Source organism: Electrona antarctica (genome assembly GCF_951216825.1).
Source record: "Electrona antarctica genome assembly, chromosome: 10".
Taxonomy (NCBI): domain Eukaryota; kingdom Metazoa; phylum Chordata; class Actinopteri; order Myctophiformes; family Myctophidae; genus Electrona; species Electrona antarctica.
This window is the reverse complement of record NC_136791.1, coordinates 13088730-13112862: the sequence shown is the minus strand read 5'-3', so window position 1 is coordinate 13112862 and position 24133 is coordinate 13088730. Positions and strand designations below refer to the sequence as shown.

General features: G+C 44.9%; 1 protein-coding gene across 1 annotated transcript in view; it reads right to left on the bottom strand.

The window, feature by feature from the left end:
- The window catches only part of prim2 (DNA primase subunit 2), a 60695-nt gene that overhangs the window by 28537 nt on the left and 8025 nt on the right, over nt 1-24133 (bottom strand). The window contains exons 6-8 of the mRNA XM_079512273.1: nt 21878-21973; nt 21374-21511; nt 142-209 (exon numbers count right to left, since the gene is read on the bottom strand). Of these exons, the coding sequence (XP_079368399.1) occupies nt 142-209; nt 21374-21511; nt 21878-21973 (302 nt within the window). The remainder of the gene's footprint in view (nt 1-141; nt 210-21373; nt 21512-21877; nt 21974-24133) is intronic.

The following is a 24133-nucleotide window of genomic DNA, read 5'->3' as shown; positions in this document are numbered from 1 at the left end:
CGCTGTTGTGCCAGAAACAGAGAGAGAGAGAGAGATAGTGCTGCACTGTTGCCTGCTAATGAGAGAGAGAGAGAGAGGTAGGGGGGAGTTGCACCACTCAGTTCACATGGGTGTGATTTTTTTCCTAATATTGGAAATTACCTGAGGTGGTTAAGCAGAGGCTGCAGTCGTTCGTCAGACTGCACAGCTGGTAGAGAGCGGGCTGTCAACTGAAAGGAAGGGAAAACAAGACGAGCATTACGTACATGAGTAGTAAAATGGTGCCACAAGACCAAGAAGTAAACATTTCACTGTAGAACGATTCAGTACTACAGAAAATGCAATACAACAGATAACTTGAGTAAAAGCCGGTCACGGCCGAACACCTTCAGTCAGTGGGGTTGTGATGTGTGCACATACAAAATATTGCTATCCTATTCAGCTTGACTAACAGTAATATAAGCTTGACTAACAGGAATATAAGCTTGAACTGTGACAAGGTGTTCAAACGAGTACAATGGAGTTATTATTTTTACCCCCTTTGTCCTGTGTGCGCGTGCGTGCGTGCGTGTGCATTTGATTTTCTTTCTTGTCACTTGTTCATTTATTTACAAATTACTTTAGGCATTTAGCAGACGCTCTTAATCCAGAGCGATTTACAGAAAGCAAGAACACATGGAAATACATCAAATACATAGGATGTTAGGTTCTTCTTAGCCGCCTGCTTATAATTCTTGATCCTTTCTAACATATTTATGTATTTTTCGTTGTGGAAGAGGGGGAGGGAGAAGGGGATTAGTTTGTTGTTGTTTGCGTATACTGTGCTTGTCCGTTTGTTTTGTGTAACAATCGCTCAATAATGTCCAAATGAAAAAAGCATGACACAAACTGCTCAGTGCTGTTAAGCACAGTAACAAGGTCGTCGTAAAAAAGATTGATCGGGATAGCCATTGCGGCATTAAACAACCTGCCCCGCCAATAGGATGGTTCTGTATAGTGTTTCTATTGTCTTGGTGTAATGTTTTCTGTACTATTTACTGTTTTTTTGTGGGTGACCTGTGAAGACCTGTGAAGATGAATACCCTTCGGGACAATAAAGAGAGGCTGGTATGGTCAAGGACGTGAACCACATAACAAGAGAATAGCTGGGTTTCCAGCCATAGTATTTCATAGGAATCATGATGAATTGCATTAGAAAGATGTAATCTAAAAAAAAGGTAAATTTCTCTAACATTTGTGGTGGATGTTTGTTGATAAAGTCATAAGGTCATGAACAGCAAAGGGAATGAATGGATCAAATAAAGCAGGTGTAAGTATTACAAGGTAATCCCCCAGGTGAAACAGTGACTGAGCCATGCTTCCTTCAATGCATGAGGAGTGAGCAGGCTGCTTCTTATCACCAGACAGAGGGGAGTTTCCCCCGGTATGATCTGCCAGTTTCTTATCTGCCAATCTGCCAATACGACTGCTGCTCAACTTCAGAACACGAATGTGATGGGTATCTGAAGCCAGGGTTAATTTTGTGGACTAAAAGTATGACTGGCGATTCACTGGCAAAAACTAAAATGAGAGGGAGGGACTAGTGGAGAAGAGATCCAGTAGAACTAAAAGACAAGTCAATAGAGCACCGAAGTCCTGACGTCACTGTCAGTAGAGGGCACCAGTCCACAGGTTTGTGTACTTTTTATTTGCATTGAAATCCCCATATGGGGATTTTAGATCTCTTCATATAAGAACTGTGTTTGAAAAATAAACCGATCTTCCCGGCCTTTTCACTCATATGGATATGAAGCATCGACTGGATGCTGATGAATCGACTGAATGTCTACCGGAATAGGCGGGGTTTCTGCAGCTGCCCGTCGCACAACAGAAACTGACATGTTAATCTCAGGAACGCAATGTGTTGACAGCAGGGCGTGACGTATATTAGCAGCGACATTGCTTTCATACCCTTGTAGTTTAAAGGCTTTTGCGGCCACATTAATTCCATTTTCTCCAGAAACTGGCTGTATCAAATATGAATTAACGTTATCATTATCATTATCATTAACGACGCACAACCACCCTCCTGACAGAAAGGCTGGGATGATCGGTTTATTTTTCAAACACAGTTCTTATATGATGCTCCTATGGGGATTTCAATGCAAAAAAAAATACATGAAACTGTGGACTGGCGCCCTCTACTGAAAGTGACAGACTTCGGTGCTCTATAAGTCATTGTATGGTGCTTGGTTGCATGCTGAAAATAGCCGATCTACAAGCTTGGATAGATTGGCTATTTTCAGCATGCAACCAAGTGTACAGTCAGCCATTACGACACCATCATGGCCGGGCAAAATACATTTTAGTCGACTAACTCAACTCTAGATTTAGTTTACTAAAAGCTTATATTTATTCGGCTAAAACTAGACTAAAACTAAAACATTTGAATCACTAAAATAAAGAAAATAAACTAAATGGAATTGTATTCAAAAGACTATGACTATGAGTTCGCTGTCAACATCAACAATAGTGCTGCTCAACACCAGAACATAAACGTGATGGGCGTCTGAATAGAAGCTAAAGATATTTCTCTCTTCACAGCAAAGTGACCAGGAAGAGAAATCCAGTCATACGGAGAAGCTGCTTTCAATTTCACAGCCATTTAATGGCTCATTTCCTGAGATGTCCCCCTTTGTGCTGTCCATAAGAACTGAATAGGCATTATAACAGCACAACTGTTACAATGGCATGGCACACTTACAAGACGACAGTTTTTGGAACGTTAGACCATTCCAGCAGTTAGTGATGCGAGTAATTGCCAGAAAATGGGAGAGGACGAGCTCCACAAGGTTTCCTTTTCCCTTTTTCAGTTTGTAGAGGACGACAGACCATTCCACAGTGTTAATTTTATCGACTAAAACTGACGAAAAATGTCTGTCGACTACGTTTTTTCACTGACAAAAACATGGAGGTTACTTTAGTAACCATGGTTCTTTAAGTAAGTGAGCGAAATATTTCGCTCTATGGGAGGTTTTCCTTGCAAAACCGAGGTGCAGAACTTCATTTTAATGAACTCATCGCAGGACAGAACCTCTGCCCTGCGGGTTTAAGAGATGCGTGACGTCAGACGCCAAGACCCTGGGGGCTTAAAAGGGGGGTCTACGTCACCAGCTCTCATTCGAACACTTTCCTTCTGCCAAGAGCAAGACAGAAGGGTGTTCAGCGAAATATTTCGCTCACTTACTTAAAGAACCATGGTTACTAAAGTAACCTCCATGTACTTTTAAGTTGTGTTCGCGAAATATTTCGCTCTATGGGACCTTATGAACTCCCGTATCTTGAACTAGCCAAGTGAGTCCTAGGACTTAGGAAGTAAGGGCTAGGGAACCTTAGGTTCGTAGCCCGGTCCCACAGGGTGGAAAGGTGCCAGTCTTAGACTGTCACATGTCTTTCCAGAGCTGCTGAATAGGGCAGGGTGGAGTCTGCCCTGGGCAGCTTGGGTTTTATAGAGGGAGCTGACAGGGGGGGTTACTGCCTTATTTCCTCTAGAGCTCTTATGAAATGGACTTACCTGAAGTACATTTAGGGTGCGGCAGCCGCAGCTCCTAAGACCGCGTGCGCCAGTGAGGGCGCTGCCACATCTAGGTTATAGTATGTGGCGAAGGTCGAGGAGGAGGACCAGCTTGCCGCTGTACAGACATCCTGGATTGAGACACCCTTGTGGAGTGCCCAGGATGCTGCCATACCTCTTGTGGAATGAGCCCTCAGTGTTAGTGGGGGCTCCACTCCCTGGGTAGTGTAGGCCAGGCGAATGGCCTGCACTATCCAGTTTGAGATAGTGACCTTTGTGACAGGCTTTCCCAGGGTTCTGGCGCCCCAGGATACGAACAGCTGTTGACCTATCCTGGAGGGGCCTGTTCTGTCCATGTAAGTGCGAAGGGCTCTCACTGGACAGAGGCAGTTCAGCCTCCTATCTTCTTCGGTAGCGAAGGGAGGGGGGTGGAAAGCCTGCAGATCTACCGGTACACAAACTGAAAAGGCGTTCTTTGGTAAGAAGGCTGGGTTTGCTTTAATGGTGACCTTGGTTGACCTTTCGTCGAATCTCATGCACTCTGGAGAGGTCGAGAGTGCGTGTAGATCGCTAACCCTTTTAGCGGTTGTTAGTGCAACTAGGAGGGCTGTCTTTAGCGTAAGACATTTTAGGTCTGCAGTCTGCAGTGGCTCGAAGGGTTCGGTGGTTAGAGCCCTGAGGACCAGAGACAGATCCCATGAAGGGACCAGGGACCTGTTGACCTTGTGATCCCTGCGTACGCCCTTCACAAACTGCTTTACCAGAGGATGTTTCCATACAGTCTGGTTATTAATACCCACATGGCAGGCTGAGATAGCTGCCAGGTGGGTTTTAACTGAGGAGAGGCCTAGTCCTCTGTCTAGGAACTCCTGCAGGAATGTTAGGACGTCGACTACTGAAGCTTGGAATGAGATAACCTGGTTAGGTCGTTCTGAGCACCACTGCTCGAAGATGCGCCAAGCTGTTTCGTAGCGAGTCATTGTTGACTGGGCTCTGGCTCTCTGAATTGTTGCAACAACATTCGGAGGGAGGCCGGCCTCAGTTAGCATTAGCCTCTCACGGGCCAGACCCACAGGTCTAGGTCCTTGGGGCAAGGGTGGAAGATTTCTCGACCCGCTTGCGTGAGAAGATCTGCCCGTAGAGGGAGCTGCCATGGCTGGTTGTAGAGGAGGGGGGCTATCTCCGACCTCCAGACGCCCCAGGCTGGTGCTACTAGTAGTACCATCAGACCCTGAGTTCTCACTCTGTCCAGAGTGGGAAGAATGAGACTCAGTGGGGGAAAAGCGTAGAGGAGGGACCTGGGCCATTGGTGTGCTAGGGCGTCTAGCCCCAGCGTCGATGGTCCCCCCATCGAGAAGAAGAGAGGACACTTCGTGTTCTGCTCTGAGGCGAACAGGTCCGCCTCGGGTGTCCCGTACCTGTCCCAGATCTGGTTTGCTACCTGGGGATGTAGCGACCAGTCTGAGTAGCGGAGGGGTCCTCTGGACAGCAGGTCCGCCCCTGTGTTTAGGATACCCGGGACGTGACATGCTGTGATGGATAGAAGATGTGCGTCGCACCACATTGTGAGTCTCTGAGCCAATTGGTGCAAGCGAGGGGATCTGAGTCCCCCCTGCTTGTTGATGTAACACATAGCTGTTGTGTTGTCCGTCCTGACCAGAACGTGACAACCTTGTATGCGCGGTTCGAAATCCCTCAGAGCGAGGAAAACCGCCATCAGCTCCAGATAGTTGATGTGGCAGGAGCGCAATTGTTCTGTCCACATCCCCCTGGTTGTAGTGCCTTCCAACGTGGCTCCCCAGCCAGTCATGCTGGCGTCTGTGGTGACAACTTTTCTGGTCAGAGGTCTGCCCATAGGGACGCCCTCTGAGAGAGACTGTCTGTCTGCCCACCATTGTAGGGCCAGCACGCATTGTGACGTCACTATCACCCTCTGGTGGCGACGGTGCATAGGTATGCGTAACGCATTCATCCACCGTTGGAAAGGTCTCATATGCAGCCTGGCTAGGCGAATTATGTGAACCACTGAGGCCATAAGCCCCGCCATCCGGAGGCATGCATGGAAAGGAATCGAACGTTCCTTTTTGAATGATGCTGCGGAGTGTATTATCGCCTCTATTCTCTCTTGGCTCGGGCGAGCTGTGAATGAGATCGAGTCTAGTGTTATACCGATGAAGTCTATAGACTGTGTCGGAGTTAACATGCTCTTCTCCTGGTTGATTTGAAAACCCAGTGAGTGGAGGTGGTTGAGTACTAGATGTGTGTGTAGCAGTACCTCTCGTGGAGAGTCTGCTGACAGAATCCAGTCGTCTATATACGTGGCTAGACGAATGCCCTGTTGTCGTAGTGGAGTTATAGCTGCTGCTGTGCATTTCACAAAGACTCTCGGGCTTAGGGACATTCCGAAAGGGAGGACATTGTACTCGTACACTCTCCCTTTGAACCCGAAGCGCAGAAATTTTCTGTGCGGTGGGTAAATTGGAATATGAAAATATGCGTCCTGTAGGTCTATTGACGTAAACCAGTCCCCTCTGCGGAGTGATCGCAGTAGGACTGGAGGCGTCAGCATTTTGAAGCGGAATCTCTTCAAAAAACGATTCAGGGCTCTTAGATCTAGAATGGGGCGGAGTCCGCCGCCTTTCTTTTTTACCAGAAAGTAACGGGAGTAAAATCCGTTGAGAGACTGGTTGGCAGAGACCTCTGAAATGGCGCCTTTCTTTAGGAGGGAAAAAATTTCCTCCTGCAGAATGTGCACCGCCCCTCCACTCGCTCGAGAGAAAATAACTCTCTCGAACGTGGGTGGTTTCGAGGCAAACTGGAGCCTGTACCCTGTCGCTATAGTGCGCATGATCCACGGGGATGCCCCGCAGCTCCGCCACTGTGATAGGTGACAGGACAGAGGGCTCCCTGTTCTCGAGGGAGGCTCTGTCTGTGAGGCTCTGGTGCCCTCTAGTGGCCTGGGCGCGTAGAGGGATGACCTTCCATTTAATTTTCTCTTTGTGAGAGAGTGAAACAAAATTTTGGCGTGACGGCTCTGGCCTGTGACAGCTTTTAAAGCTGGCACAGAGCGGGTTATGCCTCCCACATTTGGGCCTATGCCCTTCAGAGTTCGTTTCATTGTCGTTTGTGTTTTTTTGTTTTCTCTTTATTGACAATAAAACAGACACATGTGAATTGCACATTACAACATTTTTGGGGATTAGTAGAGAGGCAGCATCTGCATGTACGTCCCTCTTGAAACATTTGAGCCTCGGCTCGAGAGTGAGGTCCGAGACCACTACTCTCGGCGTTGACCTCTGAACTGTAGGAGGAAGGGGGGGGTGCGGCCTTGACCCCCCCTCTGAACCCGGCCGGGCAGGTCATTTACGCTTCCCATAACCACGTCCTCTGGGAGCGTCCTTCTTGTAGGCCGGGGGAGAGCGGCGGCTGTCGGCCTTGGGACGTCCTGGGCCTCTCTGCTGCTGCTGTCTGTCCCCGCCACGGTCCTGGTTCCTAGGCGGGCCCTTGTTGTCCGCCCTGGGCTTCCATGGCGCCTTCTTGGCCTTGTTAGGGCGGCTGGAAGCGGTCTGGGTGGCCAGAGGTTCGAGAGCCTTCATGGTTTTATTGGAGGTCTCGGCCTGTTGGATGGAGATGGACATTTTTTCAAGGGCCCCGTGGAAAAGGCTGTCAGGGGCGATGGGGCCTGCCACCATGTCCCTCTTGACAGAGTCGGAGAGGGGGGCCAGGTTGACCCACCTCATCCGCTCTTGTAGGATGGTGGACACAAGGGCCTTCCCTGTGTGGTCCGCTATTTCGCACTGCAGAGACGCCATCTCGTGATTGAGACCGCGGAGCTCAGCCAGTTGCTCTGGTTTGGACGTGTTCCCCATCTCCAGGAGGAGCTTCTCTGCAGATCCCTGCAGGAGAGCTCCAGCATTGACTGCTTTGGCCACGAAGCACAGGTGGCCATGCAGCCATTTGTTGATTTTGGAGGCCTCTTTGTCTGCTGTGGTGGAGAAAGTAGGCTCTCTGTCCATGGGGACCACCCGTGGGACTGAAGGGTTGGCCAGGTAAGAAGCCACGGCCTTGTCCATGGGAGGCATAGAATTCAGGCACATGTCTTCCATGCCCACCACATCCATAACGCCCCTGGTGCTGCGGGAGGAGCACTCTGCCTCCACCAGGGGTTTTTCCCAGGCGCTGGTGATGGTTTCAAAGAAGCCCAGACCACGGGGGAGTCTCTGCTTCTTTGGTGGGGGGGGGGGGGGGGGGGAGATGTTTCTCATTCCTACCTTCCCACTTCAGCCTTTGGGTGGTGGACTCATGCCACTCATGGTTGCAGCATGATGTTGGAATCATCCATGAGCATGTCAGTGGGGTCCTGTGCCTCTGGCTGCTGCTGCTGTTCGACCTGCATGGTGCCGTCGTCCTCCTCGGGGAGACGGGGCATGTCGTCGTCATGGCCATCATCATTATTGTCGTCGTAGTACTCGTAATCTTGGTAACTAGCCTCGTCGACGATAACGAAATCCTCGTCATAGGGCGCCTGGAAAGAAGGGACATATTCACCTTCTTCTTCCTCCTCCTCGTCGGCCCAGCGTGGTGGGGAAGGATCCTGGCGTGCTGCGCGTTTAGGCGGGGGTTCCATAGTGGCTCTGACGAGCAGCTGGCGAGGTATGGCCACTGGAGCGGGAGGAAGAACCTCCGCGGGCTTTGGCTGCCCTGTTGGAGGAAGGTTATTCCCGCTGTCTGGCTGGCGAGGCCTGGTTGTCACTTTAGGCCTCGCTCCCAGAGCCTCGTATTCGGGGGCGTTGGCAGCCCTGACTGCCGAGGCCTGGGAGGAGGTGGCGGTGGCTGGAGCGCGGGTCCGTGGGGCCGCGACGGGCTGCTCCTGGGTAGCGTTGCTAGCACGTGGCGCCGGGGTGCTGCGTGCTAGCGGCGGGAAGTCCATTCTATGGTCCAATCTCACCCTCGGGGCTGTGCGTGGCTGTCCTCCGGTTGTCAGGACTTCAGACGGCCACGGGTCATTGGGTTTCTCGTACTCGAACTTGGCAAAGTATTCTTTGACTCGGAAGAGACGAGACCTCTTGGTAGCGTCGTTGGTGTGGTCGCAAGGGGAGCAGACCGCTCCGTCCCCGTTGACCGCATTACGGGCATGAGCGAGGCCCAGACAGTAGAGACAGACCTGGTGCTCGTCCTGTCCGGACATCGTGTTGCCGCATGCTCCTACGGCGCATCTCTTCTGGGGTCTTCCCTCGTGTCCACGACGGAGACGGCGTTCCTCAGAAGTGTTCTTGGTCTTCGACGTGTGTTTAGACATTCTGTCGAGGACGAAAAGCTAGCGTTTAGGCGCTAAGGCGTTGGCGGCCCGGCGAGAAAAGCTAAGCTGAGAGAGCAGGCGTTGGCGGCCGGAGCTCTAGGCTAACAAAGTTAGTCGTAAAAGTTAAAAAGCTGAAAAGTGAAGCTTAGGCGGTGGCGGCCCGAGCTAAACTTCCCGCTCGAGCGGCAAGTTTACCTGTAAGAAAACTAGTAGTTTCCGAAGCTTGTCAAACTAATAACTTGCTAGGGAAAAAAGCGTGTAAATTCTTTTTCTTTCTGCAGTTCAGTATCCAGGGATGTCGGAGAGTCTCACGGAGCTCGAGGCCTTCTCTTGCCCGATTTTCGAGACGTTAATCACTCCAAACTAACTTGGCTAGAAATTCTTGCGGTACCTCTTGGCAGAAGGAAAGCGAATGAGAGCTGGTGACGTAGACCCCCCTTTTAAGCCCCCAGGGTCTTGGCGTCTGACGTCACGCATCTCTTAAACCCGCAGGGCAGAGGTTCTGTCCTGCGATGAGTTCATTAAAATGAAGTTCTGCACCTCGGTTTTGCAAGGAAAACCTCCCATAGAGCGAAATATTTCGCGAACACAACTTAAAAGAACTAAATAAAAACTAAGCTACGATGACTAAAACTGTCTGACTAAATATATATATTCTTTAATGTATTTATTTTTTGTGGCTTTCGCCTTTTTATTTTATATTTTTTATGGAGGGACAGACAGTAGGCTGACAGGAAATGGGGAGAGAGATTGGGGGGTGACATGCAGTAAAGGCCGTCGGGATCGGGAGTCGAACCCGCGGCACACTGCCAGACTGGGTTACCAGCCAAGGTGCCTGGACCGCTGAGCCATGGCCCAGGCCAAATATATTGATACTTTTGTCAACAAATAACAAACAAATAAGCTCTTTACAATAAACTACACCACGGCACAGATATACCTTTTCACCAGTGGTTCTCAACCAGTGGTCCGGGGACAACCAGACTGGTCCTTGAAGGGGTTCCAGGTGGTCGTCCCCATAAAATGACTTGTCTTTTAGTTCTACTGGATCTTTTCCCCACTAGTACCTCCCTAACATTTTACTCTTTTTATTTGTTAATCATCACAGCTTAGTTATTTATTTTTATTCTAAAGTCTACAAACTATTTGCATCATAATTTTACTCGACGGAATCAACACCGTTGCCAAACCACAGGTGCCAGACAGAGTCCTTTTCAGATGCAGATTGATCTGGAAATAATTACCAAACTGGCATCAAAGCCGGTCTGACTGTGCAGATGCCACTGGAGTCCAAATTGTTAAGGATTATATAATATATATATATATATATATATATATATATATATATATATATATATATATATACACACACACACACACACTGTAGATTACAAAATGCACTCTTGTGCACTCACAACTATGCTAAATATGCCAATTCATATGCTATGAATTATTTATGTTTAATTTACATCATAAAAGAGAAGAGGGGTGGAATGTAGTTAATTACAGTGAACCTTGAATTAAATTCTGTTTTGCAGTGCATCAAAAGAGGGAAATGTTTTAGAATAATACATCAAATGCGGAGAACAAATTTCACTGCCGTAACGTGTGTGACAAATCGTAGGACTTTCATAAATACTTTTAAGCAAATTCCACGCCCATTCCTCTGGCGGAAGCTCACATTTTTGTCGAGAGAGATGACGACATCAACTTTATTTCTCTTCAAAAGCATTAATATTGTAAGCATAAATTCAGAAATGAGCCCAGAACGTCCGCATTCTGTTCAACCACCGCGGATGCAGTCTAGATTCAGAGAAAAAAGGTTTTAAAGGCGGCGCTGAAACAGGAACTGGACGACGAGCAAATCTGAAAGGATTGGCTATGCCCGGTCACGTGACAGGCGTGTCCAACTGTCCATGCACAATGTATGTTGGGTTTCAGGTGCATGATGGGAAGCCGGGTTCTTACTGTAACACCAACAGATGTCATGTTGTTGTTTTCTTTGTATTTTTATTATTTCTTTCCTTTGACTTCTAGAGTTCTAGTATAAACAGCTTTCTGAAAATACATTTACAGGCTTGAGCTTATAGGTCTGAAACACAAACACAAACAATACAAATCTTATATAGAGGGTCCCTGGCACAAAAATGTTTTCAGATGAGAGTCTGGGGCAAAATAAAATACATAATACATGGACAATAAATACATTTGAATACCTAGCTACGGTGTGTATAGCCGCAATTTGCAACTCTAGATTTTTTTTATAATGGGATGAATCTAGAGTTGCAATACCCTCCATTGACTCCCCTTATAAAAAATCTAGTTGCAAATTGCGGCTACGGTGTGTAGTACCCTCATTTTCAACTAAGGGTGGTTGGTCCCTGGTCGTGGAACGACCTGCAGAGTAGACTAAAATTGGCCTTGAAAGTTCTCTTGAGGCGTTTCAAAAGGATCACCTCTTACATACAGTACACTCAAACATTTGCACATGTTCAGAGAGGTCTCTAGGTTCATATTTATTCACTTATGTATATTGTACATTTCTAAAATAATGTAGCACTTTATCCTTTTTGCGTCTCTTAGCGTTGTACCTCTTTGTAGATTCTTATTGTATTTTTTAGGTATTCTGGAGGCTAAACATAGATGTACTGTATTACTATGTCTGTATTCTGTAATGCCATGTATTGTGGTAGCAGTAGCACTGATGTGAAATTTTATTTCTGCCTCTTGGCCAGTTCCCACTCGTAAAAGAGATTTCTGTCCCAATGTGTTTTTAGTTTACTGGTTAAAAGGTTAAATAAAAAAATCTGGGCGTCTGTCGTCTGTGTGAGACATTGTGCACGAGGAATGGATGCTACGCACATCAAAGTAAAATAAAGTCCTTATAGTGGTGGCGGCCCAAGGCAGAATCATCTAAAAAGACAACTGCAAACAGTTGTCTGCCGAAACGTTGGTTTCCTTTGCTCTGCGACCCAAGATAAATGATTGGCACTTTGGCTACCAGTGTGTGCGGTCACATGTATACTCGTCTCTCGAAGACTACCTTTTGGGTCTGTGTGCGAGAACCACTGGTAATATCAGACAGTGAAGATTATATCCCGCAGGGGGACATTTCAACACTTTTCATAATGGCTTGTCTGCCGTTTCCACATGTTGGCAGATGATGAGAGTCTAATGGACTGTGGAGATTCAAGGTTAGAAGAGTCACAAGCATTTATCGGTGTAAAAAAAGGATTGTGGTCGGCATGGATATTCATTTCCTGCATGTATCGCTGACTCCTCAGGTTTCTAGTAAGTTCCAATCAGTTTGCCGGCATGTTATAGTGTGTGTGCAAGTCTTTTACTGTTAGCTGTCATCTTGACAAAGCCTGCCGACTGAAACACTATAATATAGACAGTGGTTTTCAACCCCTTTCATATCAAGGTCCATTATTTTTTCGGCATTTGAACCCCACCTACCATAGCACATTATTGTTAAAATAACAATTCTTCTACATTCTCTATAGAGTCTAGACTTAATTTAACTCTGGAGGATATGTAATTGCATTTTGACCACCATGCAATACATCTTGTCAACCAGTAGTTGTTCTACCCGACCACATCATCTAAGGCCCCATATACACTGTATTCACATCCAGTCAAATCCGATTCAAATCTGATCTTTTGGCCTGACCATTCACACTGCATTTGCAAGTGACCAGATCGGATCTGTCACAGATCTGTGTTCAGAGTTCAGACTGGCAGCTAAATCCAGTCTGTATCAGATCTGTGCCACATTCAGATTGGAATCCGATTTATTTAAGCAAGTCTAAACACAAACGAGTCACATGGAATCCGATTTAGATCAGGTTACTGCGTTAACCCATTCTGGGCCCATTATGTTATGCTTTAGCTATTGAAAAATAGCAGATCTACAAGCTCATAGCGACTGACATAGAAACATAGCTTTTTCAGAAAACTGTCAGGATGTAGAAGACATTTTTAGAATCTGATCTCAGGTCAAAATGGGTTAAGACTGAGGTGGATCTCCTGAAATCAGATTTGAAAACCACCTCTGAATGTGGCTCAAGTCGCATTTGTAAAAAATAGATTCCACGTTTCTCTTTAGACCTATTCAAAAAATAAATGGAATAATCTGGATATGGCACAGATCAGATTCAGGCTGGATTTGGCTGCCAGTGTAAACAGGGCCTAAATGTCTCAATATTAGGAGCCGAGCGACCAAACTACAACCACCACAGTTGTGTTAGTTCTATTACATTCCCTGAAGAAGGCAACTTGTTGCCGAAACGTTGGAAAAATAAAGATTTTGATGGCATCGTGACTACGAGCTGTGCGGCCTCTCTCCTTTTTCAGTCATAGTTATCTCCTGCGGTCAGCACCTCCCCACTACTGGTGTGCGCTCCTACCTTCCTGTTTGTTTGAGTTCTATTATATTAACATGCTCTAGTCTGTACCACAGTGGTTCCCAAACAGGGTGGTGAGGCACACTGGTGTGCCGTGAGGCATCTGCAAGTGTGCTTTGGATCTTTTTGACAACCACACATTATTGCAATATATTCTTCTACGGTATGCAAAATAGTCTTGGGCGCACTGATTTCCCAATACAGAGGCAAATTATATAATCTTGAAGAATATATTATTTTCCCCCATTTGGCACGTGTACAGTTCGCCTATTATGACATGCCCAGGATAGGGATGTTAGAATTCATGTTGTTAATATGTCAACACTGCAAAGACAAATAATTAGAATACACAATCTACAGTGTATTGTGACTGAATACATCCATAACAAAGTCAGTGTCTTGAGGGAAAAGCACAGGCTGCTCACAAGGAGCGACCTCATCAATGCCACCGACGAAGTGGGAATATTTTCCTCAATGTGACGACCACTCTCTCACTGCAACCAATGAATATTTAACCATCAGAACAGTTATTTTTCTCATTCTTGGCATGCATACTTGAACAGTGTATGGGAAAAAGGTATTTGTTCTGCATTTCAATGAACAAATCAACAAATAATTCATCCCAGTAGTGCAAGTGCAACTACAGTATGTCAAATGAATTCACGTCTTAAACCTTCCTTATCCCAGAAATCTTTTAGATTATTCTAAAATAGCGTTGTGGTACGCAGAATATGGGGCATTGATCACATAATAGACCATATTTATTTTCCTGGCAAGTCAGGTTTTGATCAAATAAAATGCATCCCATTCAATGTCATTACGGTACTGGCGTGACTAACTTGCAATGTATTTCAGAAGTAATGTCCCAGAACGTTATATCCCAGAACACAGCCTTGTTAGGGGTACAATGACACTGACTTCGTAAGTGGTGATTTGCAAGACGCATTCACAATGTTGACTAGGGTCCAAAAAGATCAAATAGGCCCATTTCTTTTACGTTTTAAATTTTGCTCAAGTCTATCATTGATTTCCATAAGAGCTAAATTACAAGCCAACCTAAAGTCTCATTTGAAATAGTCACGTTCTAGTTGTCATAATAACATACTGCAAATTTGTAATTTTAACATAGGCAACTCCTAACAATTTCTGGCGTATCTACACAGTGGCTTATGTACTACATTATACCACTAGTGACTTTTGTATCTCATCCAATCACAGAATTCCATCGTGTTTTCTTGGGTAGTGGAGCATATATTATGTAACAGAGTCTGTGACAAGAAAATTAACAGTAAGCTTGCATTGCCAACAGGGACAAGGAGCATGATGATTCATGCAGCTTTCTTTTGCCATAATTTAAATTAAATTAGCTGTCTGCATAGTACAAGGAATTCAAGGCCAAGATATAGGATAAAAGTGGGATGCAATATACATGCTCAAAGAAGCAGACAGTGTGACTCACTCAAGCGTTCCTTTTGTTTTGAATCTGGGCCGGAATCCCTTTTTTCCCCCTAGACAATAAGAGCGCAAACTTTTCTCTCATCTTTGTTAAACACAGACACACACACACACACACAACACCCTCAGCTTCAACTTTATCCTAATCGTTTATTAAAATTGGCTAATGAGCCATTATCTGCCATTTTTGCTACTTTTACGCGACACTGGCATACAACAACGTATATAATAGGGCATGAATTTATGGGTGAAACAATGGAGCTGCAAGGGTTCCGTCTGTGGTGTTGCTGAGTAAAGTGAAAGGGCCAGTCAAGCTGGATCAGTAAGCATATCAGAGCATATGAGGGATATGTCCACAAAAGTAGCGTTGATTTTGACAGCAAATCTTGATTTAGTTTTAGTCATAGCCTTTCGAATAAAATGTAATTTAGTCATTCGTTTTAGTTTTAGTTGACTAAACCTACAGTTGATTTAGTCGACTAATATGTATTTTTGGGGCTTTGCATGTTGCATAGCAGATCTACACGCGACTTCTCTTATAGTTCTACTGGATCTCTTTCTCCACTAGTCCCTCCCTAACATTCGTCTAGTATTTTATTTGTTGACGAAATTGTCAGTATATATATTTAGTCTTAGATTTAGCCATCATGCATTAGTTTTTATTTAGTCAGGGAAAAAGGGCAGTCATAGCTAATTTTTCGTCGTGGTTTTGGTCGACGAAATCAACACTACACCAAAGTAGCATTTCAGTTCCTACTAGGGTATTATTCCAAAACTTATTTGTCCATCCCACCCTGTGAAACTCAATGAAATACATGATGATATACCATATACGCATTCCCACAAATAGGACAGCAGGCGCTGTCTGCCAAGCTAGCAGCTGTCATGTTCACATGATTCTATTTTAAAAAGGGTATTCACCACTCCTCGGGAGTGTGTTGGCATAATGTGTTGATTTCACTCTCACCGGTGGAGACACTGCTCAACTCAACGTCAATCAAACGCTGTGTTCGCTCGGTGACCTCACCGTTTCTCCAACAAAGTGGGAAATTTTAGAGTAGCCAATTATCGTCCCTTTCTTCTCCCAATGCAGTCGTTATGCCAATTAACACGACTCCCCCAGTCCCCAAGACATCTCTGTGTTGCACTGCTATTCTTGCCTACAGGCTCACCTGCCACTGATGGGGCTGCTGAACATTGGAATATATAAATACATTTTTAATTTGTGTTTTGCCTTTTAGGCTTCTTGAACAAACAGGGAAGATATTAAATATATACAAAGAAATGACTCCCAATGACCAGTAGCTGCAATCAAAATAAATAATGTACTATAGCAAAATAGGCCATATTTTATCATTTTACAATTTTAAATCCTTTAAAAAAGAAAATAGTGGAAATGGCCAAAAGGCACAAGCTTGTGAAGTCGGTCGGTCCCATATATGTTCAAGATCATAATGGGTAAAGCAGTCGGATCCGTGGCTCTGGACAACCATCAGCGTTTGTTTATGGTGATGTCGAGTCATAGTGACATGGCTGTGGTCCGCCCGCCCTCCCATTAGACAATTGTAAAACAGGATTATGACAGCCTGACAGGCCTGAAGGCAATTGGGTTCGTAATACAAGCGCTCTGTCAAGGTGTATGGGCCGTAGTAGCCAGGAATCCAGACGGAATGTGCCATTCGGTGATATTTGTCTGGCCATGCCAAGCTAGCACTGCAATGGATTCGAACCCCGGGACTGCGGTAGTGGAGTGGACAGGTACTTTACCCTAGGTCTAGGATGTGCTGCCACCCGAGCACCTTAGTATTTCAGACATGTCCACGATATATAGTTGTATTTAATTTACTGGGGTTTTATTCATAACCGATTTGTCCTCCCCACAGAGTTGGGTTATTCAGTGCAATACTAGTATAGTGCATGATAGACAGTTTCCACTGCCAAGTATTCCCACAAATAGAACGCTTCTGCCAAGCTACCAGCTGTCATATTCACATGGTTAAAAAAAAAAAAAAAAGGTATTCACCTCTCCTTGAGAGTGTGCTGGCATAATGTTTAGAATTTTACCTTCACTGGTGGTGGATATATTTCTCAACTCTTAACCATCAAATGGAAATAATAATACCATGTGGTAGAAAGCATTATCCAATAAGTAATCCATTTCAACATTAAAATACAGAAACTAGTAAGTCTTGGTAAGTATTTAATTCAGGAGTCTTCAACTAAGGCAGCGGTTCCCAAACTTTTTTGGCCGTGCAACCCCTGCTAACCTCCTGACCTAAGTAATGAAATGAAATGATTACTATATTTACCCAGGGTATCTGGGCTAAGCTCAATAACTTGTTTCCAGCCAGGCCCTGCTCATAGAACATTTCATCGTAGTGGTTCAATGCCTTGTTCAAGGGCACTTCAGCGGTGGTAATTTTAACGTGTCGGACCGCTGATTCGAACTGGCGACCTTCCGGTATCAAGACCGCTCCGCAATCCGTTCGGCCACCGCTGCGACTGATCTGAAGAACCCATGTTTCCATGTGAGTGGTTCTCAAACATTTTCATGTCAAGGACCCCCAAAAATATATGTAATTGGCCGACGACCCCCTCTGAAAATATGTTTTTCCAGGGACCCCCCCAGAAGCAAAGATTTGACTTAAAAACGTTATGAGATTGTAGATCTGCTATTTTTCAATAGCTAAAGTATAATATAATGCTTAAAACACCAAAAAGGGGTTCTCGCCATGAATGGGTTAAAAGATATAGCAACATATCTTGGTTGGTACAGTTCACTACCCATCCTGACATGACATTTTTATATACATCTTCCGACCTTCTAAAACCTAATGCAGCTTTATGAAAGACACCCTAAAACCTAAGGTCTTACAGAGAAATTTCACAGAATTGAATACGGACTACAGAAAAGTTCAGAAAAAGACTACAAAAGGACGTTCAGGGATAAAGTAGGCTATAAAGGGGCTACGACACGGCCCGAAAATATCATATACTGTATGTATGATACTGTACATCACGTGGTCTCAGTGAAAACAGTCTGAAAACTCCGCTCTACCTCTCCGCCGCTCCGCCTCGTCTCGCACTCGCTACTTGTTAGCAATGTTAGACTAGCAGTCTTTTTGCATCAGGCATTTGCCGTCGTAGTGGCTATATAATATGGCATTAAAAATATATATATGAAATTCTCCCCGTGTCCCCTCCCCTAGGGTAGGTACCCCCACAAAAACATGTTCTCCCCGTGTACCCTCCCCTAGGGTAGGTACCCGCACAAAAAACATGTTCTCCCCGTGTACCCTCCCCTAGGGTAGGTACCCGCACAAAAAACATGTTCTCCCCATGTACCCTCCCCTAGGGTAGGTACCCGCACAAAAAACATGTTCTCCCCGTGTACCCTCCCCTAGGGTAGGTACCCCCACAAAAAACATGTTCTCCCCATGTCCCCTCCCCTAAGGTGGGTACCCTCACAAAAACCATGCAGTAATCTTGGTCTCTAAAAGATCACTGTAAATATTAAATGAAAACCTCCTAAATGAAACGACGCGTCATCCAAACCTGTATGATGTGACGTCTATAATAACAGTGAACTCAAGGAAAACAAGGACGCTAGACTGAATTTGTCACTTCAGACTCACTGAGTGATCCAACAATGTCCTCTCCATCTGCCTGCCAACTGAAATGCTTTGTTAACCTTTCTCATGCAGCTAAAGCCCTTTCCTCTAGTGTGCCTTTTGTAAGAACCAAAAGGTTGTTGAATAGCCACAGATTAGTGGAAAACAAATCAGATTGGATACTACAGTGTCTAACTGCACAACAAAAGTCCTTCAGCTTGTTTCATTGGGGGAAAAAATGTTCTGTGCACAGTGACATGATGCCTACTATCTTGTTTTAACCCATTAAAGGGATAGTTCACCCCAAAATGACCTTTATTACTCACCCCGTTTTTTTAGATGACCGGCAGAGTCAATGGACTCCGAGTCTCCTACGGGTAAATCTGATGGTCATTTCAAGTGTGTGTGTGTATGTATTTGATAGAAAATAAGTACTTTCTTGGACGTGCACGCACACTCACACGGCCTAATAATGAGGTATGGGACGTAAGCAATACTAAGCATGGTATAGCACTCGCTGTACAGTAGGTTTGCCTTGTTCTGTCTGGCACAGAGTACAGACCACCCCCAGTCAATGCTTGAGCAGTCAGCACTTGGGCAAGCAGGATATGCAGGATATTTTCTTAGTGAGCTCTTACCTTCTGATAGACGATATAGGATACCCCAATGTAACCTCGACCATTTTAAAAAACGAATTTGTGCCGACCGCAATTACAGTTTTAATAATGTTGCTTGAGGCTGCAGGGGTTATGCAATAGCTTTGTGGTGTTCTTATCCCCGCTTGTGTAATGTGCAATATGTGTAATTTATGGTTGTGATTTCTGCTACAGTACCGGTACAGTTGCTGCTTTGTTAATATGTTGAGGTTTCTTATTATTACTCACTATGGAGGCAGCTATACAAAGCTCGAGCTTTTGCGTTTTATTAGCGGATAGCCGCAAATGCATCTTTTTGTGTCAAGAGATGCCAATCAAACAGTGTTGTTTAGAGTAAGAAGCCAAGAGCCCAAGGGCTCAGTCAACCTATAGCCCTATTCCTAAATTGGCTCATTCATTCATTCATTCATTCGTCCAATGCATTGATTACCTATTCCTGGATGTAATAGTCTCATTTTTAGCTGCACTTTTACACCGGATTTGAACCCGTTTTCTTGATCAAGTGCTGACATGTTTCGTTCCTTGCATTCACATCTCCATTTGTAGGTAACATTTTCTGCTTTCGCTGTTAAAGCTGTATATCGTGTCTTTTATGTAAATGAACACTTATGTAAATGAATACTATCTAACATAGTGTATGAACACTCTTCACATAAAACTATTTTAAGAAGATATTCCAAAGGGCTGTAACTCGATCTCTCAATATCATGGTCTATAATATTACGCACAGGTTCCCAGACAGTGAGTCGGGACCCATTTGTAGGTTGAACATATTTTTGTTCACAATGCGGCGCGAAGCGAGTAGTTGTGAGCTTGTAGATCTGCTATTTTCACTAGTTTGGGTCCCGGGCAAACCCCCCCCCCCCCCCCCCCGCCCCGGGCAAACCTACTCTCCTTCAAAACTGCACTAAAAGAGCACTTACAGGTAGCTGCAATTCGGAACTGGTCCCTGTAAAAAAAAAACAAGCTTTTCACCATAAAATGTATGTCCCCAAACGGTTTACTGTACATATTTTTCTTTTTGATTAGTACTCGTTTATATGATGTTTTTACATAGTATTGTATAATTGTCTGTCACTAAATGTTTCCATGAATTGAATACTCAGGAACCCAATGGAAAACGAGTCATAATGCTTTCGTGGTTCAATCCTTTTAGCATTGTATTTGTATTGGACTGATTGATTGATTGATTGAACATTTTATTAACAGTTTGCAGAATTACAGTACATTTCAAGCACAAACTGGGTTGAACATGGTTCGTTGCACTCCCTCTGGTGTTGTGGGTGTGGACTTCGTTAACATTAAGGAAGTATCTACACAGGTACATGGGTATCTTGGTGGAGTATCGAATCTTGTGGACCAGACCCATCGCAAGATGCTGTACTCTGTCGCCGACCCTAAGCCATGCCAGTCTGTCAAAGTGGGCAGGGGTGAGGTGGGTTCGGGGGGTGAGGCCAAGTAGGAGCCTGACCAGTTTGTTTTGGGAGGTCTGGAGCCTAGTTTTAAGGGCCTTTGAGGTGCTGTGGTACCAGGAGGTGCATGCATAGTCAAAGAAGCCTTGTACAAGGGCTCCTGTTAAGGTCTTCAAGGTGTTTTTGTCGACCAGTGAGGAGATCCTGTAAAGGAATCTTGTTCTTTGGTTGACTTTTTTGATTACGTTGGTGGCCATTTTATCACCGGAAAGATTAGCCTCCAGGATGGAACCTAGGTAGGTAATTTCATCTTTACGTGTGATAACATTGTCACCCACTCTAACCAAGAAGCCATTTGCCTTGCTGAGATTACTATTAGATCCAAAGAGAATGGATTCAGTTTTTCCCAGGTGTAAAGATAGTTTGTTATCAGCGAGCCAGGTGCAGATTCTACCGAGTTCAGAGCTGAGGGCATTTTCAACCTGCAGTTTGTCCCTGTCCGAGACAAGCAGTGCCGAGTCATCTGCGAACAGGAACAAGTTGCAGTCACAAGCTGAAGTCATGTCGTTTACATATATTAGGAACAGTAGAGGCCCTAGTATGCTTCCTTGTGGAACGCCACAGCTCACTGGGAGGGGGGGGGACAGTGTTCCGTTCACTTCCACCATCTGTTCTCTCCCCTCCAGGTAGGATTGCATCCAGCTCGCTGATGACTGTACTCTTGTGTTAAGTATTCAATCAATTCTAGAGCACATCCATTTCATGCCACCGGTGTTGGGTGGCCTAAAAGGTTGTGTGGCTGTAAATGAAAAAACGTGAGTTGATTTCTTTTTAATCATCCGTTTTATGAATGCAGCCCACTTTCTTTTATTGCTCATGTTAAGTATATTAGGACAACGCACCAGACGGTCAGGGCGCAAATAAAAACCCACTTAAACCCCCCCCCCCCCCCCCCCCCCCCCCCCCAAAAAACAACAACAATTTAATTAGAGGGTCACTTACTGCAAGAGCTTTAGACAGCCTTGTGCGGAAGTCATTGAGAACAATGCTGACAATTTCCTGGTGAGGAATGTACGCATAGCCTGCTTTCAGGTACACCTTCCTGGTCCTTACCAGGTCCAAAGCGTCTTGAAAAGGAACCTAGATTTTTGGAACAAGATGAGGAGTGTAAATGAAGACAATTCAGCATAAGCGCACTGATCTAATGTTATAGAGATACGCATACACACACGCAAAATGGCCGCCGTGTGAATATGGTGAATAACATGAATGTATACATGACTTTCAAATGTCCTACACCTGCCATGTTGCGGACCAACAGGTGTTGTAAACAAAATTAATTCGTTATATGCCAATCAGACTGTTCAGACAAACTGAAACACCCGTGTTGGTCCCCAAGATGGCATGTGTAGGACAGGATTACAGTTGAAACTCATGAATAGGGCAGGCTTTCCAGGTCTACATGGTTTGACGTGTTAATGCAGGAGAGAGAGATCAGAAACTCACTCTGTAGAAGTCTTGGTCCTCCACAGTGATTCCACTGACGGCGTAGCTGGAGTTGACAAGTTTATCCACCAGACTTTTCTTTTCATCTGCACCAATCTGGGGAGAGACATCATTTTGACGAAATCCCATAACACAGTGGTTTTCAACCAGTGGTCCGGTGACCACCAGTGGTCCTTTAGGGGGTTCCAGGTGGGCCCCAGCTAAATGGAGAGTTGGTAACCTTATAGATATTTAACCCTTGAAAGCGTAAAAAAATTACACATTTGAATAATCAAGGTCAAGGTCAAGTGTATTCATATGTCCCAAACTGGGCACTTCGTTTTACAGCAGATAATAAAAGCTCTCAAAGACATTACAAACAGTACAACATACATAACAACAGACATACGTATACATTATCACAAGATACAGATGTTACATTAAATATAAAGTGCAACCAGGGCTAAAGTGCACCGAGTGTAACGACATCTACCTCCTCCTGCTTCCCTTGTTAATGGCTCGGCTGGAGGTATGCATGAATGAAAATTTGTACCCGTTTGTTTTTGTAACAGGGGTCTTCATATTCATATTCCCGGTATAGGGGGTGAGAGCTGTCTGCTCTAATACATGATGCTTTTTAGCACCTGCTCATCATATAAATAACTCCGGCAGCTGCATTTTGCCCCCACAATTTTGCTAGCCCCCTTAACAACCCCATTAAGGGCATTTTTCTGTATACTAGTAAGCTTCTTTTAACCAATTTCAACCCATATAAATAAAGACATATAATAAGACAGTTGGGTAACACACTGTCAGACTTGCATTTTATAAATTCAGGATTTTAATAGTTTGGTACATGACATTCTAGGCGAAAGACCCCCCCCCCCCCCCCCCCCCCCCCCCAATTAAAATGTTTCCTACATGAAATTAGCTAAAATAGCCGATCTATAAGCTCACAATATCTGACATTGACCAATGTTTTGTTCTCCATTTTTAAGTAATCACTATTCCTCTTCCGTTTCCTGAAAACTAAATAAGATAAAAGCTTGTAAGAAAAATAATTTCACCCATTTTTCTTTTTACATTTGAAAAAATATATAGGAGAAACTGAAACCTACAAAGGCTGAAAATATATGGACTTGGAGGCCATGTACATTCACAACAGTGTCCTCCATTTGTAACCTGAAAGACGTCTCATACATACAAGTACGCCACTACAGACACACAATTAATCAAATTCTGCTATCTGTCCCCATCCCATCTCAATCTAGTGTCTCAATTAAGAAGAGAGGGGGGGGGGGGGGACCCTACTAATCTCTTTCTCTTTCCTTGTGCCGTCACTTCCCCGCTATCTGATCTTCTGGGATTGTGGGATCTTTCCAGAGAGCTCTGGGTTTAACCTTGTGCTGCGCGAGTCGACACGGGTTTTGTGTGATGTGGAGGTGGAGCATTGGTTCTCAAAGTGGGGTCTGGGGACCCCAGGGGTCCTTGGGATGGGTCATTTCAGGGGGTCATGACTAGCAAGCAATATTAGCTAATATAGCATCAAAATCAGTCTCACCACATGATACTTATTCAAAAATATCTACAAGTTGTGATGTGAGCTTGCAGATCAGCCATTTGTGAAAACCTTGGGCAAATCTTTTTTTTTAATGTTTTTGTGGCTTTTGCCTTTATTTTATATTATTTTATGGAGGGATAGAAAGTAGGCTAACAGGAGATGGGGAGAGATGGGGGGGGGGGGTGACATGCAGTGAAGGTCGTCGGGATCGGGAGTCGAACCTGCGGCACACTGCCAGACTGGATTACCAGCCAAGGTGCCTGGACTGCTGAGCCACGGCCCAGGCCACCTTGGCAAATCTTGCAAATACTTTGTAAAAATGTTGACCATTTTTAACACAACTCTAGCCCAAAAACTATTGCCTACAACTAGTCAGTCTGGAGGTCCTCGACATGAAAATGTTTGAGAATCACTGATGTAGAAGATCAACAAATTGAGTCAACAGATGGTAGACGTAGCGTTGTTCACATCCAGCCCATTCAGTCTGTCTGACTGAAAAGAAAAAGAAATGTCTGGAAGTCTGCTGACCCCAAAACAAGATTTCTTTCTGAGTGGAGGACATTATTTTTGTTCCCCCTCAGTCTGAATCACCAAATTGAAGCATATTGTTGGTGCTCGTTTTGTTGTTCAGGACAGCTGAATCAACGAACCACAAAGTGTTCATCTATCAACTACCACCATAGAAGATCCGTATTTCCATGGGTTTATTCCTCAGT